At 53.3% G+C, this 15,630-nt stretch overlaps 1 protein-coding gene across 4 annotated transcripts in view; it reads left to right on the top strand.

Annotated features, from left to right (window-relative positions):
• Nucleotides 1–15,630, top strand: part of PIK3R6 (phosphoinositide-3-kinase regulatory subunit 6) — a 41,055-nt gene that overhangs the window by 20,883 nt on the left and 4,542 nt on the right. For 3 of the 4 annotated variants that reach the window (XM_065648004.1, XM_065648003.1, XM_065648006.1), the window contains 15 exons: nt 2,454–2,522; nt 3,000–3,132; nt 3,762–3,831; nt 4,205–4,388; nt 5,161–5,308; nt 6,960–7,046; nt 7,500–7,956; nt 9,069–9,168; nt 9,933–10,055; nt 10,567–10,677; nt 12,708–12,798; nt 13,499–13,569; nt 13,816–13,906; nt 14,371–14,441; nt 15,500–15,612. In XM_065648004.1, the coding sequence (XP_065504076.1) occupies nt 2,454–2,522; nt 3,000–3,132; nt 3,762–3,831; nt 4,205–4,388; nt 5,161–5,308; nt 6,960–7,046; nt 7,500–7,956; nt 9,069–9,168; nt 9,933–10,055; nt 10,567–10,677; nt 12,708–12,798; nt 13,499–13,569; nt 13,816–13,906; nt 14,371–14,441; nt 15,500–15,612 (1,919 nt within the window). The remainder of the gene's footprint in view (nt 1–2,453; nt 2,523–2,999; nt 3,133–3,761; nt 3,832–4,204; nt 4,389–5,160; nt 5,309–6,959; nt 7,047–7,499; nt 7,957–9,068; nt 9,169–9,932; nt 10,056–10,566; nt 10,678–12,707; nt 12,799–13,498; nt 13,570–13,815; nt 13,907–14,370; nt 14,442–15,499; nt 15,613–15,630) is intronic. The other variant, XM_065648005.1, reaches the window with a different exon arrangement.

Here is a 15,630-nt window from a genome sequence, read left to right as displayed (position 1 = left end):
GCTGCAAGGGGTGTCAGAGCAGAAACATCCTGTCCTGAGAACATCTAACAGAAACCTGATGGATTTTTTGTTTCATTGATGTGTCGTGTCATTTTCTGGTCCTATGTAAATCTCTAGCACTCTCAGCATCCTGGCATGGCCTGGTTTGTGGTTTGATGTCATGTGTAGAAGTAGCACCTTTTCTTTCTGATGAGCCTGTCTCATTTTACCCAGCGTCCTCTCATTCCAATGCGGGGAAGAAGAGCCTGTGTCCCCCTCCACCTCCTCCTCCTCACCCTGGTGAAGAGCCGCTGCTTGTCATCCTTTGTGGAAAAATCTCCCTGTACCATTTTCTCTGCATCTTTGCCATTTTTCCTTTGGAGCTGGAAGGATGGAACCGCCTTGCTCAGCATTGCTCAGTTCCCATGCCTCCTGCTGGCTGCTGCTCAGCCTCGGTGTGGGGACAAACACCCTCTGCAGAATTTGTCACCTCCCTCCATCAACACTCCTGTATCACACCCTTGGGCTGTAGCAGCCCAGTTCAGATCACTTTGCACAAATCCCAATGCTGTGAACATTGACCAGTTATTCCTTATGTTTTTTCCTGCCTTTTTAGCAGCTCAGAGGCTATTTTGTCTGCCTTGTGTTATAGCAGTTCAGCTTCCATCAGCGCCTCAGGAGGGATCTGATCGAGTGGCTTTTGCAAATCCAGACAGACAGGAACACCCACATCCCCCCTGGCTATGGATGCAGGGGTTCCCCAGAGGGCTGGATCTCTGCTTCCCCCTGCAAAATCCGTGTCAGTTCCTCCCTATTATCACTCTGCTGCTCTTTCCTTGCCCAGGAGGGATGTCAGGCCTCTCGGTCTGTAATTCCCTTCATCTCCCTGAAGCTCTTCCTAGAAATCAGTGTCAGTTCTTTTTTTTTTTTTTTTTTCTAAATTCCTTTGCTAGAGCAGCAGCTCTGAGCAGTCAGTGCCAACCACAGACAACAATTCAGCAATTTCATGCTTGAGTTCCTCCAGAGCTCTGGGCAAATATCAGCTGGTCTGAGCAATTCAGTGTTACTGATTTCATTGATCATTAGTGAAGCTTTGCTGCCATCAGTTCCATTTAACTCAGATCTGTCAGCACAGCAGCCCTGAAGAAAGGTGCTAGGAATATTTTTGGGATGGAAATACCTTTCCCAGGTCCATCCAGGGGCATTCCCGTTGCTGGAGCTGTCAGAGCCAGGCTGCAGGCAGGGGACAGGGCTGTGTGGGCTTGAGCACCCATCCAGCTGCAGGAGCATCTCTCCTCCCTGTCCACTCTGGTCCCACACCCACCCAATGTAAAACACGCTCTTTTCAGAGGGTTCCCAGTGGTTTTCTATTTTCGCATGAATTTTTGTGACAGAAAGGAGCTCGTTAATGAGCTGTTAGAAACTTTTTTTCACTCTCTCCCACCACAACTACTGCGTATGCGCATCACAGATCTCGGTGTGCAAACCATGCTCCCGCAGCAGCTCCACAGCCATCTCCAGCCCTGCGATGTGGTGGTGGACACGGCAATGTGGTCCACCCCCAACCCCTTCCCCATGGCCTGGCTTGCAGGGGACGCCCACCAGGCAGGACCTGTCTGCCCAGCGATGTCCTGCCCACCCAGATGGCCTGTGGAGGGACCTCAAGCCCCACCTTGACCTGGGGAGCATCACCCCCAGGCCAGGGCGAGTTCCTGTGCTCTCTCTGTGTGTCTGAGCCACGGAGCAGCTGGGACCCAGCACATCCTTGGCCAAGAAGGCCAACGGTACCTGATGTGGAGGAGGAAGAGTGTGGCCAGCAGGTTGAGGGAGGTTGTTCCTCCCCCTCTGCTCTGCCCTGGTGAGGCCCCATCTGGAGCTGTGTCCAGTTCTGGGCACCCCAGTTTAAGAAGCACAAGGAATTACTGGAGGAAGTCCAGCGGAGGGACACAAAGATGCTGAGGGGCCTGGAGCACCTTTCTTACAAGGAAAGGCTGGGAGACCTGGGGCTGTTGAGCTGGAGAAGAGAAGCTGAGAGGGATCTGATCAATGGGATCAATAATTCAGGGTGGGTGTCAGAGGATGGACCAGACTCTGTTCAGTGGTGCCCAACGCCAGGGTGAGGGGCAGCAGGCACAGACTGAAACACAGGAGGGTCCAGCTGAACATGAGGAGAAACTTCTTTGCTGGGAGGTGCCAGAGCCTGGACCAGGCTGCCCAGAGCGGGTGTGGAGTCTCCTTCTCTGGAGACATTCAAACCCGCCTGGCCCGACCTGTGTGATCTGCTCTGGTGACCCTGCGTAAGAAGGGGTTGGACTGGGGGGTCTCCAGAGGTCCCTTCAGCCTCAACCACAACCATTCTGTGATTCTATGACCCCGGGGGCCACAGTGACTCCCCCAGCTCTGGTCTCTGCTGCTGCCCATCCCGGCACCCCGTCAGGTGCTGCCGGTGCTGACTGTGCCTTTTGGTCCCACAGGCGGAACGAAGTGACTTCAGACATTACATCATCCCCTTGCTGCACACGCTGATGTACACCTTGATAAAGGTAACCTACCGCTGGTTTCGCTGGGGCAAGAGCCAGGGAAATTGGAAGCCACAGACCTGAAGCTGCTCAGCACCTCTTCCTGTGCCAAAATATCCCAGTAGCTGCCTAGTAAACACCTGGGACAACCATGGGTGGAAGGTACTATGCATTTCCCAGTGTGATGTTTGTTGGCTGAGACACTGGCACCAGTGACACGCATGGGCCCTTCCAGCTGAACCCCTTTTCTGGAGGTGCTGAGGTGCCTGATGGTGCAGGAAGCCACAACCTGGCAATAATATGTGCCCACAGCCCTACAGTGGGTATTGCTGGAGGTTTCCAAACCATTCTAGGGCCTGGTTCTGGTTCAGATATTGCATTGAAATCCGTACTGAATTTGGTGTAGCTCTGTGCGCTCTCACCCTGGGGTCTGTGGTGTGGCGAACACCCTTAGGGACCACCGGCTGTGGCATCTCCTGACCTGCCCCTTTCTTGCCCCAGGCTCCTGGCATCTCCGACGAGCTCTGCAGCAGAGTGTACGATTTCTGTAAGAAGCTGCTCACCCTGCCCAAGCCTTTCTGCACCATCGGTTTGGACTATGCCACCAGGCTGAAGATGGAAAGGACAGCACCAGGTGTGAGGCTTCTCCACTCTGCCCGTGCAGGGCTTGGTGAATGGCTTTGGTCCTCAAGATGATGATCATGGGGACTTTGGGGTGTTCCATACCTGAGCTGACCTTTGCCTAATGCACTGAGCCATGGCAGGGATTTCTGCATGGGGCTGGCCAAGTGCTTGGGTGTCTCAGGGTCTTAGGTTGGATCGATGAACCAAGGCCATGGCTGGGTGAGAGTGAAGTACATCTCTCCCGATTCAGAAGCATCTTGTGCTCTTTATACCCGCCCAACCACTGTCCCTGATGTGGCCCCAGGAGCAGAGGCCGGGAGTAAGGCTCTTCCTCCTGCTTCCGACTCCGCTCCTGAGCTCATAATCCACTAAACAAAGGAAGGGAAATACAGGAAATCATCCTTGAATAGAAGGGGTTTTCTTTTTAGGTAGCATGGCCTATCTTTGTCCTTGACTATTTTTAACTCTAGGCCCAGTTCTTGGCTCTTTGACATCATTTCTTAAGCAATGGGTGTTCTCTGAGTTCACAGACACACTGTCAGCCTCCACAACCGGGAGCCATGCTGAGCTGCTCCTGTGAGTTGTGTTGTTATTTCTCACACTCTGAATCTTCTGTGTTTATCTTCTTGCATTTGCTAGGTATGTTGTACCAAAGAATGGTCATTTCTGAACAAAGTCTTAAAAGCGACCTGTACCCTTATCAGGAAAAGTGAGTAGTACCTCTTGAATGTGTTGTTACTTTCATTTCTTTTAGAACCTTTAAGTCTTATAGTGAAATCTGTCTTTGTCCTGTGCTCTGATTGAATGTGGGATGGAATGGACAATTTGGATAGAAACAACGTGGTCTTGGGGGATGCAATTTGGTGGCATCCAATGCCTCATTAAAATATGTTTTGCACTGGGGGGAGCACATTCCTCTGATGTGTCCCAATTTATTTCTGTGGTCCTGGGAGGGAGGGAGCTTCCCTTGGCAGGGAGTCGAAGCAGAGAGGGGGAATATCAGCAACCTTTTTTTCTCTGTATGGGTGTCAGTAACAGTCATCTCATCTCCCTTTTTTTCCCCATCTTCCCACCCCACACAGGATTTTCATCTTTGCTGATCCCGAGCTGCTCTCTGAAGCCATCTGCAATGCACTGGTCACCGACACGGAGGCAGCTCGGGTGTCGCAGAGCCCCCGGGCGTGCATGTCCTACGTGATTGTCCACGCCATGCAGGCAGCCCTGGGCGAGGGCTGTGACATCAGTGGCTTGAAGAGGAGCCTCCAGGTAAGTGGTGCCGCTTCTGCAGCACCACGTAGGGTTTTGCAATGGTCTTGCTCTTGCTGAGCATCTTGAAGTAGGGGAAGGTTTTTTAGCAGGTGGAGAGACCTCCCCCACCAGCTCCTCACTGCTGGTCTCCATCCCCAGTAGCCCTGGTGATACTTGCAAGCCTGGGCTACAAGCAGAGCTGGTGTTAAACTAAAGAATTCTTCAGATATTAAGAGTTACTACAGCAGGACCCAGAGGTTTTGAATCTTCAGTTTGAGTCTTCAGTTCGGCACAGCAGAGCTGGGCTCTGCAGCTGAAATATGGGCTCCTCTGTGAGCCACTGGTCATTGCAAAAACATCGCAGTGGAAATGTTTCAACCAGTTTTCTCCAAAAACTCCTCAAGGAGCCATGGGGCCACAGTAAGACAAATGTCTGTTTCAGAAAGGCAACTTTTCGGGGGCTCTCAGTGATTTCCACTCCAAGGACACCTGTGTATGTCTGCTGTCCCCATCTCCTGAGGGTCACTTGAGCTGCCAGCTCTGCTACTGACTCCTTGAGCTCATGGCAGCCAGAGCACAGTGCCCACACGCTGCAAACCTGCCTGTAAAAGTCTTTAAGCAGACACCACAGCCAGCATCTCTCCTCCTCCAGCCTTTCCTGGGGAGAGGAGGACATTTGTGTCCTCTGTTGCAAAAAAGACATTACTGCAGGACTCATTTGCCCTCCTTCTCTCGTGGAGCATCTCCTCTTTTCGCACTGCCGGGTGTTAATATCTGCTCCTCACAACAGGACATGCCCAAAAGTGACCTTGAGCACTGGTTCCAGCAAGTGGTGTCGGCAGTGGAGTGCGCAGGAGCTGAGGCGAGCGCAGACTGCGGCCAGCATGCAGCCAGGCTGGAGAAGATCTCCTGTGCCATCCTCAGCTCCTGCCAAGCAGGTGAGCTCTGGGCCAGCCATGCATGGTGGGGTAGGGGAGCGGTGATGTCCTTGCCATTGCCCTCTCTCAGCTGTCCATCCATCCCCACCTCCTGCCTGCCTCCCCTGTAGCAGCATCCACCACTAGGATCAGGTCCTTGCAGCCTAGCTCCTTGCAGTGACTTGATGTCCAGGGTGGCAAACTGCATGTGGCACTGGGAGGCAGATTTGTCACCTGAGGCAAGGGACCGTGGCAATCTCTGCTGCTAATTCGGCTGCCCCAAGGCCCAGAGACATAGAATCATAGAATCATTTTGGTTGGAAGAGACCCTTAAGATCATCGAGTCCAAACATAACCCAACTCTGGCACTAACCCATGTCCCTGAGAACCTCATCTCTGTGTCTGTTCAACCCCTCCAGGGATGGTGACTCCACCACTGCCCTGGGCAGCCTGTTCCACATGTCTCCATCATTTGCAAAGAGTGCTATAGATGTCAACCAGGGGAGGTTGGACAGTCTCTCCAGGGCTCTGCTGGTGTAAGATACATCTCGCCATGGCCTGGGCTGTGGAAACACTGTCACCACTCCCTGAAACCCCCCCAGTACTGACGTGGTGGACAGTGGTGCTGCCATCTCCTTCCATCGCTGGCAGTGCTGTGTTCCAGCCTGGTGCCATCGGGGCTACACGGGCTATAACTAATGTCCCCATCAGTGTCCTCAGACACATGGTGTGAACTGTGGATTGTCATATGCAGGGACAGGAGTTGGACTTGATGATCCTTGTGGGTCCCTTCCAACTCAGGACATTCTATGATTCTACGATCCACCACAGCTTGTCACACAAATCTGGGGTAGGCCAGAGGGAAATCGGGGTTGTGCTTTCCTCTTCCTGGCTACTCCTGGGAGAAGGTCTCTGCATCCCAACCCCCTCCCTGGAAAGAGCTGGAGACTGTCCCAGTGCAAGGAGCAGCCAGTGGTGCAAGGAAAGGAGTGGGACCATCTCCTTCTGGTGGCACTGAGCTATTCAGTTGTCTCAATGCTTCTCACAGAGCCATAATGGGTTAATAGCCAGCAATGGTGTGGTCACAGAGCTCCCCTGTGTCTCAGCTGGGAATGCCAAGGGAGGTCCTGCCATGTGCACTGAAGGCCCAGTGCTTGAAGAATGTTTTATTTATTGAGCGATCCCTCTGCTCACTGCAGCGAAGCCAGGTCCTTCACTTGCCTGTTTCCCCATCTTCATTCTTGCTTTCACTGATGGTGTAGGTGCCTTCTTAGGAGGGGAGATTCAGGCTGAGGAAGAATTTGTTGCCCCTGAGGGTGGTGAGAGCCTGGCCCAGGTTGGCCAGAGAGGTGGTGGCTGAACCATCCCTGGAGACATCCCAGGCCAGGCTGGACGGGGCTCTGAGCAACCTGAGCTGGTGCAGATGTCCCTGCTCATGGCAGGGGGGGCACTGGGGGAGCTGGGAAGGGCCCTTCAACACAAACCATCCTGTGATTCTATGATTCTGGCTCACTTTGTGAGAGCAGAGGTCTGTGATTACAGCCTCAGGTCAGCCCAGGAGGCGACCAGGGTGGCAGAGTCTCTCTCAGGAGCACAGCACCAGGGGGGATCATACACCTTTGGGGGAAAACTGTCTGCTCCTGTGCGTTACAAGCATACTTGTCTCCCCAAGGTGATGCTCCCCTGGGAGGACTGCAGGGCACCCCTCTGCCCAACCCCAACATCAGCTTTCACCTCTGGACAGAAGACGACCAGCTCTGTGAGTGCCCTGGGGTCTGCGCCGAGTTCAATCAGTGCTTGAGCCTGGGGAGCCTTTGCAGAACATGTCGTTTAGCCCTGATTCTTGGGCAGTGAGTTTCACAACCATTGCCCAAGGGCCAAGCTTGGGGAGGCTCGTGCTGACTGCACCAGCCTTCTTTCTGTGGGGTGCTGGGGTGAGGTCAGGGGATTAGGGGGAAAGAGAGGTGAAGGAGATCAGGCGAGGATCCCTGCAGGACAAGCTGCAGGGGATGTGTCCAAAGTATCTGATCTGAGTGATATTGAGCTCTCTCCGCGGTGCAATGTGAAATTGGACTGAAAGACTGATTCCTCTTCGACCCGCTGATGGAGATATTTGCTCTTTGGTTTGCATGAGAAGAGGGACCTGGGGCAGGATTTGGGCTCAACCCGGGTTTAGTTGTGTTTCCCTGCTCGAGCTCCCTTCTGCCTGCAGGGAAGGAATTGGTGCTGTTCATCCGACCGCTGTCGCAGAGCTGCGAGCCCAGCTGCCTAAGCCAGGACCTGGACAACTTTGAGATCCAGGATATCATCTCGGACTGCGAGTGCTGTGAGCAGACCCGCTTCTCTGTGCTCTCCACCGACAGCGGCATCGAGCGGGACCTGCCCGCGGCAGCCGAGGAGCCATTTGCCCCTTTTGGCACTGAGACGGAGCAATCCCGGCTGCAGAGGAAGGGTGGCATTAAAAAAAAGCCATCGCCGCTGGAAAGCGTGGCTTTCCTGCAGGCTGGCTGCAACAGTCCCGGGGCAAAGTCCCCGGTGAGGCCACAGAGGAGACCGGGGATGTCCCCGGAGCCTGCAGCCCGCCCGCAGAGACTGCACACTGCCCGCATCGTGCTGCTGGGGGACGATCGGATCCTGGGACGCCTGGCCCAAGCCTACCACTCCTTGAGGTACCCACAGCTGGTTTGGCTCTGGAGGCTTGAGGACAGGGAGGACAGAGCAGGGGATTTGCTCTTCAGCCTCTTGAAGGAGCCGGGATGGCTGGGGATGGGGTTGGGTTCCAGTGTCACATGAGACAAGATGGGACTCACTATAGGAAAGCCCTTGAAGTGCTGGAGCGAGTTGAGAGAAGGGAACGGAGCTGGGGAAGGGACTGGAGCACAAGTGTGATGGAAGCAACTGAGGGAGCTGGGGGTTCAGCTGGAGAACAGGAGCTGAGGGGAGACCTTCTGATCTCTGAACTGCCTGAAAGGAGCTTGGAGCCAGGGGGGGTCGGGCTCTGCTCCCCAGGAACAAGCGCCAGGAGCAGAGGAAACGGCCTCAAATTGTGCCGGGGGAGATTGAGGTTGGACCTTGGGAACAATTTCTTCCCGGAAAGGGCTGTGGGGCATTGGAACAGGCTGCCCAGGGCAGTGGTGGAATCACCATCCCTGGAGGGGCTGGACAGATGGAGATGAGGTTCTCAGGGACATGGGGCAGTGCCAGGACTGGGTTAACTGTTGGTCTCTTCCAACCAAAATGATTCTATGATTCTATGGGATGCAGCTGTTTTGCACCCAAATGTGTCTGACTTCACCAGCTGCATGGCAGCGTTTGGATCTTTTGGCCCACATGCTGCACACAGGGAGTTTTCCCCTTCTGTCCATGGAATGGGTTAAATGAACAATAAATGAGGCAAGAGGTTTTCCTATGCAAAAGGGAAAAATCCTAAAGAAAAGCTGTTTTCCAGATGGCCAGCCAGCTCACGCGGGCCAGGAGACCAACGTGGGGTGGGTCGTGGTGCGGACAGCAGCCTAGGGAGCAGAGCTGGTGCAGAGGGGACCACTGGTCCCAGCTGGGAACCCATCTGTGGACACCCCATACCCCATCAGCTCTCCTTGATGGATTTGGCAACCTGGCGACATTAATGCCATCCTGTCACACTGGACAAAGAAGGCATGCAAGGAGGGCATGAGCTGCTGTTGCAGAGCAGCCATGACTCCTGGCACTGCCCAGCCTTGGCCAAGAGCCATTTTCCTCCACCTTCCCTTTGTGACATGGCTATTTATTTTTCCGTTTCAAGGAAACGAGAAACACGGCGAGTTTTCCTGACTCCCAGGCTGAACCTGCAGTTCTACTACATCCCGGTCATGACCGAGCAGACAAACACCTTGGCCATTGTGGTGAGTCTGGATTTGGCGTCTCTGGGCACTGCCGCCAGCTGTGAGGGGCTGACAGTGATTTCAGAGAAAGAGCCAGGAACTTTACAGAAGCTCCCAGTGGTTAATTCCTTGTTCCCAGAACCAGGAGAATGGGGGCCAAGACAGGGCAGCTGGGCTGAGTTTGCAGGCTGACTTTGGGGATCTGTCAGCGCCAGAGACATTCAGGTTGCTTCAGCCACCCTGACGGATGATAACTCACAGCCTAGAACTGGTATTCAGTTTTGCTGCTATGCCCCAGCTGTAGGAGGATCGAGGGAGCTTTAGCAAAGGATTGATGCTTTTCTCACCTCCCAGACGCTTAGGGGAAGTGGTCACCCCTTACTGAGGGCTTTGCCTTGCTTGGTCATGGCCCCAGTTTTAGTTCTGCTAGTCACTACCTTGCAGTTTATCTTGCGCAAATCTCTTCCACTTTGGCATCCTAGAGACAGTGATAAATAAACAGTCACACTTCTCACAATATTTTAAGCTGGCCCAGAGCTGGCTGTGCATCCTGACAAACGTGACAATAGGAAAACGAGTCTTTCTTTTCATTCTTCACCTGTTCTTGAGCACCTGCTAAGTGAGTGCTGCGAGAAGTGTTTTGCCACTTTCTCTGGACCACACGAGCAAAGGAGAGGGATGGGGGAGCTGCTCATGGGGCATTTGCACCCCAGCTCCCTCTGCCTGCTCTATGGCTCCTGATATTTTCAGCCGCGATCGCACTCTGAGCTGTGTTTCTCCCTCAGGACCAAGCTGCCACCGGCCCAGAGGAGCTCTGTGAGGTGGCCGCGTACCTGGGCAGAGCCGACCCGTGGTACGAGAGCAACATCAACACGCTGTGCCACATGATTCCCAAGCTGGCTGCCATGGTATGAGGGAAACCTTCCACCTCCCCAGCCTGGCCCGTTTCCCAAACATGTCTGTGGTACCTGAGGATGAGCTCATGCCCTGCAAGGCTCCTCTGTGATCCAGACAGAGTCTTTCTCCCTGCAAACCCACCCTGGGGCCCACAGCCCGGAAGGTGCTTGTGGCTGACGCTGCCCCAGCCCACAAGACCCATTTTCTGCAATGCGTTTTTTTGGTCAAGGTACAGGAAATGGCAGATTTCAAGAGCGAAAATGTAAATGAGGCATTTGCTGAAATACCCTCAGCTCTTATTTCCTGGCAATCTGAACCACCATCAATAATGTACAAAAAAGGCTGGTAGATGGGTGCAAGCCTTCGCTTCTGCCATTCACTTTGACTAGTCATGGCAGAGCAGCTCAGCACTGCCCTGAGCAACAGCTCATTGCTCATTACGTATCTAGAAAGGTGTGAGGGTTAGTGGCTATGTTTTTGAGAAGTGACTGTGGCTGATCCATAATGTGATTTGCCCCCCAGCCTTCCTCTCCGAGCAAACATCTTGTGACTGATCTGTTCATCACTGATGTGATCGCCTACTACGTCCGCATGGGCATCCAGCCTGTCTGCTTCCAGGTCTACGCTGTGAAGGTGGGTGCCACGTCTCTTGTGCCACCACACGGCCCTGCAGGGGTCTGCAGAGCCCCACTGCTGGCAGAGCTGCGCAAAGTCAACAGGGTCTGGGGGCTTTCAGCAGATCTGAGCCAGGATCTCTGTGCCCTCCAGCCACCCCCCTCTTTGCCAGTCTCCTGGATCCAGTGACTCCCTGTAGCACAGCTCAGCCAGCATCAATTGTCTTGGGAAGGCATGGACCTGCTGGAGAGGGGCCAGACGAGCCATAGAAATGATCTGAGGCTGGAACAGCTCTGCTGGGAGGACAGGCTGAGAGAGTTGGGCTGTTCAGCTGGAGAAGAGAAGCTCCAGGGAGACCTTAGTGTGGCCTTTCCCTACTTAAAAGGGGCCAATAAGAAAGATGGGGACAGACTTTTTAGCAGGGCCTGTGGTGATAGGACAAGGGGTGACGGTTTTAAACTAAAGGAGGAAGATTCAGGCTGGACATGAGGAAGAAATTGTTGCCCGTGAGGGTGGTGAGAGCCTGGCCCAGGTTGGCCAGAGAGGTGGTGGCTGAACCATCCCTGGAGACATCCCAGGCCAGGCTGGACAGGGCTTTGAGCAACCTGAGCTGGTGCAGATGTCCCTGCTCATGGCAGGGGTGGCACTGGGGGAGCTGGGAAGGTCCTTTCAACCCAAACCATTCTGTGATTCTAGATTTCAGCATGACACAGGTCAGCAAAGTGAACTTTGGAATTACCCCATGAGGACACAGATTTCCTGCTCTGCTGGTCTCAGGCTTGCTCAGGAGCTCTGGCACCTCCTGCTGCTTTAGATGCTGCGAGCAAACAGGAGTTTACTGAGTGGCTTTGCAAAATGACCCTGTACCTTCCAGGGGCTTTGCAGGGCTTCCTGAAACACCATTTTATTTATTTCCTGAGAGCTTTTCTCTGAAATGGTATCAGAGTGAGACCTGGCATTTGATACAAGAGCAAAGAACTGCTGTATTTGGTCATGTAACATCAACCCCCCCATCCGCTCCTCTGGCAGTTCTCCCCCTTCAAAGCTCAGAGTGCACTGATGCACATCTCTCCTCCTATCTACCCGTAGCCACTGTGGTAACTTATTGCAGCAAAGGAGCAGCCACTGAGCAAACTGTCATGTGGCTTGCAAAGAGCTGGGAAAACTTTGGTAATTAGTGGTAGAGCATCACCAGGACTTGAACTAGTAACATGTAGCTCATAAGCACTTGGAGCACCTGGTCCTCAGCTTGTCTGACTGGGGATTTGGGTTTTTTGGTGAATTTTTATTTCGCTCATTTCTCCTCCCAGACAGACATCAAAAGCAAGTGAGAGAGTGGGTGACTCAAGCAGGGGAAGAGGAACTGAGTCCAGATGTGGTTTTCAGATAGAGGCACCTAACCTATCCTGCTGTCATACAGGCTGTGATGCCACTTCATCTGGAAACACTAAACCTGTTTGGCCTTTTTGGCTAAGAACCATGTTGTTCCTCTTTGATTGCAGAGGGTTTTCCTGGAAGTGAGGGTCAAATCCCACAGGAGCTGGATGTAGGACTAGGAGTGGTTAGGAGAGGTTCTCCAGGACCTCATCTTTATATTTTGCCCAAAACAAGCCCATGGAAATAAAACTAAGTCTGAAGTGACCAGTTGATTTAGGTGTATCAGAGACAAACCTTGAAGCTAAGCCAGCATCTCCAGCCAAGCCTGGGGTGCTGCTGCCGGTCCCCTGGGCTGTCTCTGGGTGGGTGGCCGGGAGCGGACTGATCTGTGAGCCCGCAGTGACACCCCGTGGCAGGGGACACTGCCCGTGGCTGCTGGCCGAGTGCTCCGCCCTCCTGCAGGGCCAGCCGCGCTCCTGGGCTGCAGAGAGCAGAGCAACAGCAGTTCTCCCCATCCCATGGGCACCCTGGCTGCCATGGTGAGGTCATAGATCCCCTTCAATGATGTCACAGCTGGGTGCTCTGGAGAACCTTTTGATGTCACCCGCCCAGTGTGATGTCACAGGGTGACTGAGGAGGAGCTGTTCTTCAAGATTTTTCCTCTCTTTCAGATTTTCTTCAATGACCCGGCGCAGGAACCGGCTGAGGACGTGTTCCTCACGGAGCTGCGCACCCAAGTGCAGGACAGCATCTCCCCCAGAGGTGTGTATGTGTCCCCAAGGTGTCCCCGCAGCAGGGGCTGCCATCCTGCGTAGGGTCCTGCTGTCCCCAGCTCCCGCTCACCCTGTCCCTCAGCCTGCAGCCACAAAGGCCGTGCCACGGGGCACTGTCCCTTGTTCCTGATGAGCTGGAGGCCTCCCTAAACATCTTCATCTCCCTCTCAGGTGCATGACACCAGGCTAAATAAGAGACTTCGTGGTCACTGGCTCCTGGTCTCAACCAGGTTTTGTAGACTGTGCCTTTGCTTGGCTTCATGACTCCCTGGAGTTGAACCAACATCATATTTTTGTTGAGGAAACACGCTGGGCTTTACAGCCTTTGCCAGGTGGTTTCCCTGTTAGATATTTGGCTTCCTTAGGTTGCCAGTGACGGGACAAAGGTGCTTGAAGGCTGGACCATTACAGAGGTCACAGCCAGCCCTTCCATCAGTGCACCCCGCTGTCAATCCAATGCATGTTTGCCATTGCGGTTGTGCACAGACCCTCAAATACCTCCATCTCACTGGACCTGTTAAGTTCACAGAGCTTCAGCTCCCGTAGGCAAGGAGAGAAGGGCCGATGTGCCAGACCACGACTGCTGCATGACAGAGGGAATGGTTTGTCCCATGAGAGGACCCCTCCCTGCTGACCACAGGCAGGCAGGATGAGTGAAGTCTCAGTCCTACCCTGTTCCCTCCTTGCAGAGTTAAGCATGACCAAGAAGAAAACGACCCTGGATGGCCCTGGCATAGATCTCACAGTAACATACAGAAAGGTAAGTAAATGAGGCTCTTGGCAGCCTGAAATGTCTCTGCTCACAGGGATCCCTAGCATGACACAGATCTCCCAAAAGGAATGCACTGGCCCTCCTTTCCTCTGGAACTGCACTCCAGGAGAGGCCAGAGAGGTCATGGTGAACTTTAAAAGCCTGGTAACTAACCCAGCTTTTGTGAAAAACTGCCCCAAACCTCTCCATATCCAACCTCTCTGCCAGGGTGAATTAACAGAGCCTTTCCTGCAGGTCGTGATGAGCGACCGGGCAAAGGAGCTGGCAATGTCCCTGCGCTCCACAGGCCTGGTGATGAAAGCCGTCCCTGCCGATGAGGCTGAAGGTGGGTTCCTCCTGCTTGGAATAGGGTTTGCTAAGTTTTCTGGTGCTCGATAGAGTAAATCTGGCCACAGTCCTTAATGCCAATTGTGCCTGGGCTGTGAGGGGTGAATCAGTGATGTGCATTTATTGGTGTTACCACAGGCTGTGGCTGTGCGTTTTCTTGTGAATGATGTGTCTAGGGCTGCCTGTAAAGTGAGGTTCAGCTTAACCGTAATCTAGGCTTGGCAGCATGTTCCTCTTGCTGCAGCCTTCCTCTTTCACCTTGCCCTTAGCATCGCCTCTGAGGTTTCCACCCTGACACGATCCCATGCAAACCCTTACCCCGTGGAGCTTGCTAGAGTCCTCCTCTGCCCACCTTATGGAGCTCTGGCTGCGCACCCAAGTGTGAGACCTGGCAGCAGCCCCACGCAAAGCTGAGCTGAGATTGTGCCATGGTCTATGGCTAACGCGCTGCTTCTGTTGCAGACTTGGTGTATCTGAATGTGAACATCACGGAAATCATTAAGATCAACAATTTGTCAGGACGATCGTTCTCAGTAAGTAGCCGTCGATGCTCACAGCCCTGGCACATGGAAATCCCTTAACAACAGTGAAAGGGGAAACACTCTGTGGGGAGGAGAAAGCTCTGGGGCTGCCCTGCTCAGAGTGTTTTGTAATTAATTCCCATGGAAAAGTCTAGATTTTTGAGCCAAAGCCCCAAACACCAACTTGCTGCTCAATGCCACATTGAATCCTGTATCAGGAGACCGTGAAGGACTGAGCTGCTGCTGGGGTGGTTCTGTGAGCCCAGGGAAGAACTGGAGAAATAAGGCTTTGCCCTGGCCATTGTGGCTCCACGTGGGTGCAGGGGAGAGTCTGTAATTTTGCGATCAACAACTCTGTTAGCTCCACACCTCCCCAGGCCCCACGTGTTAATCCCCACAGAGGTCACGAGAATAAAGGTCACTGGAGAAATATTTTAATGAAGCATAAACAAGAAGCAGGAACTTCAATGAATCTACTTACCAACTCGGAAAGGATATGAAAGAAATGGGACTGAAAATTTGGGCTCCTGTGCTTTATGTTTTACCTGAGAATTCAAGTAGACCCCAGAGGACACGTTGCCCTGTGTGAATGTGTCACTGCGGTTTGGGTGGCATTAAGTATTATTGTACCTTGGTCATTTGGGTCCTGGAGCCTCCAGGCTCTTAGCTGGTATTTTTAGCTAGCCAGCACACTTTAGCTTATTTTCACCTGGATTTTGGAAAAAACAAGGTACTGCAGGCCATGCTGCCCACCAAGATACGCCACGACCTTGGAGAACAAACCATGCTCCACATCAGACATCCTAAACCTTGCAACATGTGCAAGCATTGCCAGTTTGGAAAGTTTGCCCTTGCAAAATTTGACCAGGTTGTGATTACAGAAAAAGGACAAGAGAGACAATTCCCTCCTTAAAGATGTCACCTTGTGTCGCATCCAAGGTTAAAAAAAGAGGGAAATGTCATCATTTATCCCTTTCACACCCAGTATGCACACACCACCCAGCACCGCAGAGTCCAGGAAAGGGAAGTGAGACACAGTCTCACTGGGCTCTTCCTCCTCTCTCACCCAGGCTGTGGCAAACAGGTTGAAAACACGCAGTATCCAGGTCAGGAGCACAGAGCAGAGGCCCTTCATGGTGTGTCTGGACAAAGACAGCAGAAGAGCCTACAGGAACGTGATCAGGTGAGAATGTCACATGTG

The sequence above is a fragment of the Caloenas nicobarica genome, chromosome 18, assembly GCF_036013445.1.
Source record: "Caloenas nicobarica isolate bCalNic1 chromosome 18, bCalNic1.hap1, whole genome shotgun sequence".
In the NCBI taxonomy this organism is placed as follows: Eukaryota; Metazoa; Chordata; class Aves; order Columbiformes; family Columbidae; genus Caloenas; species Caloenas nicobarica.
The sequence above is the reverse complement of the archived record's forward strand: the minus strand, read 5'-3'. Positions and strand labels throughout refer to the sequence as shown.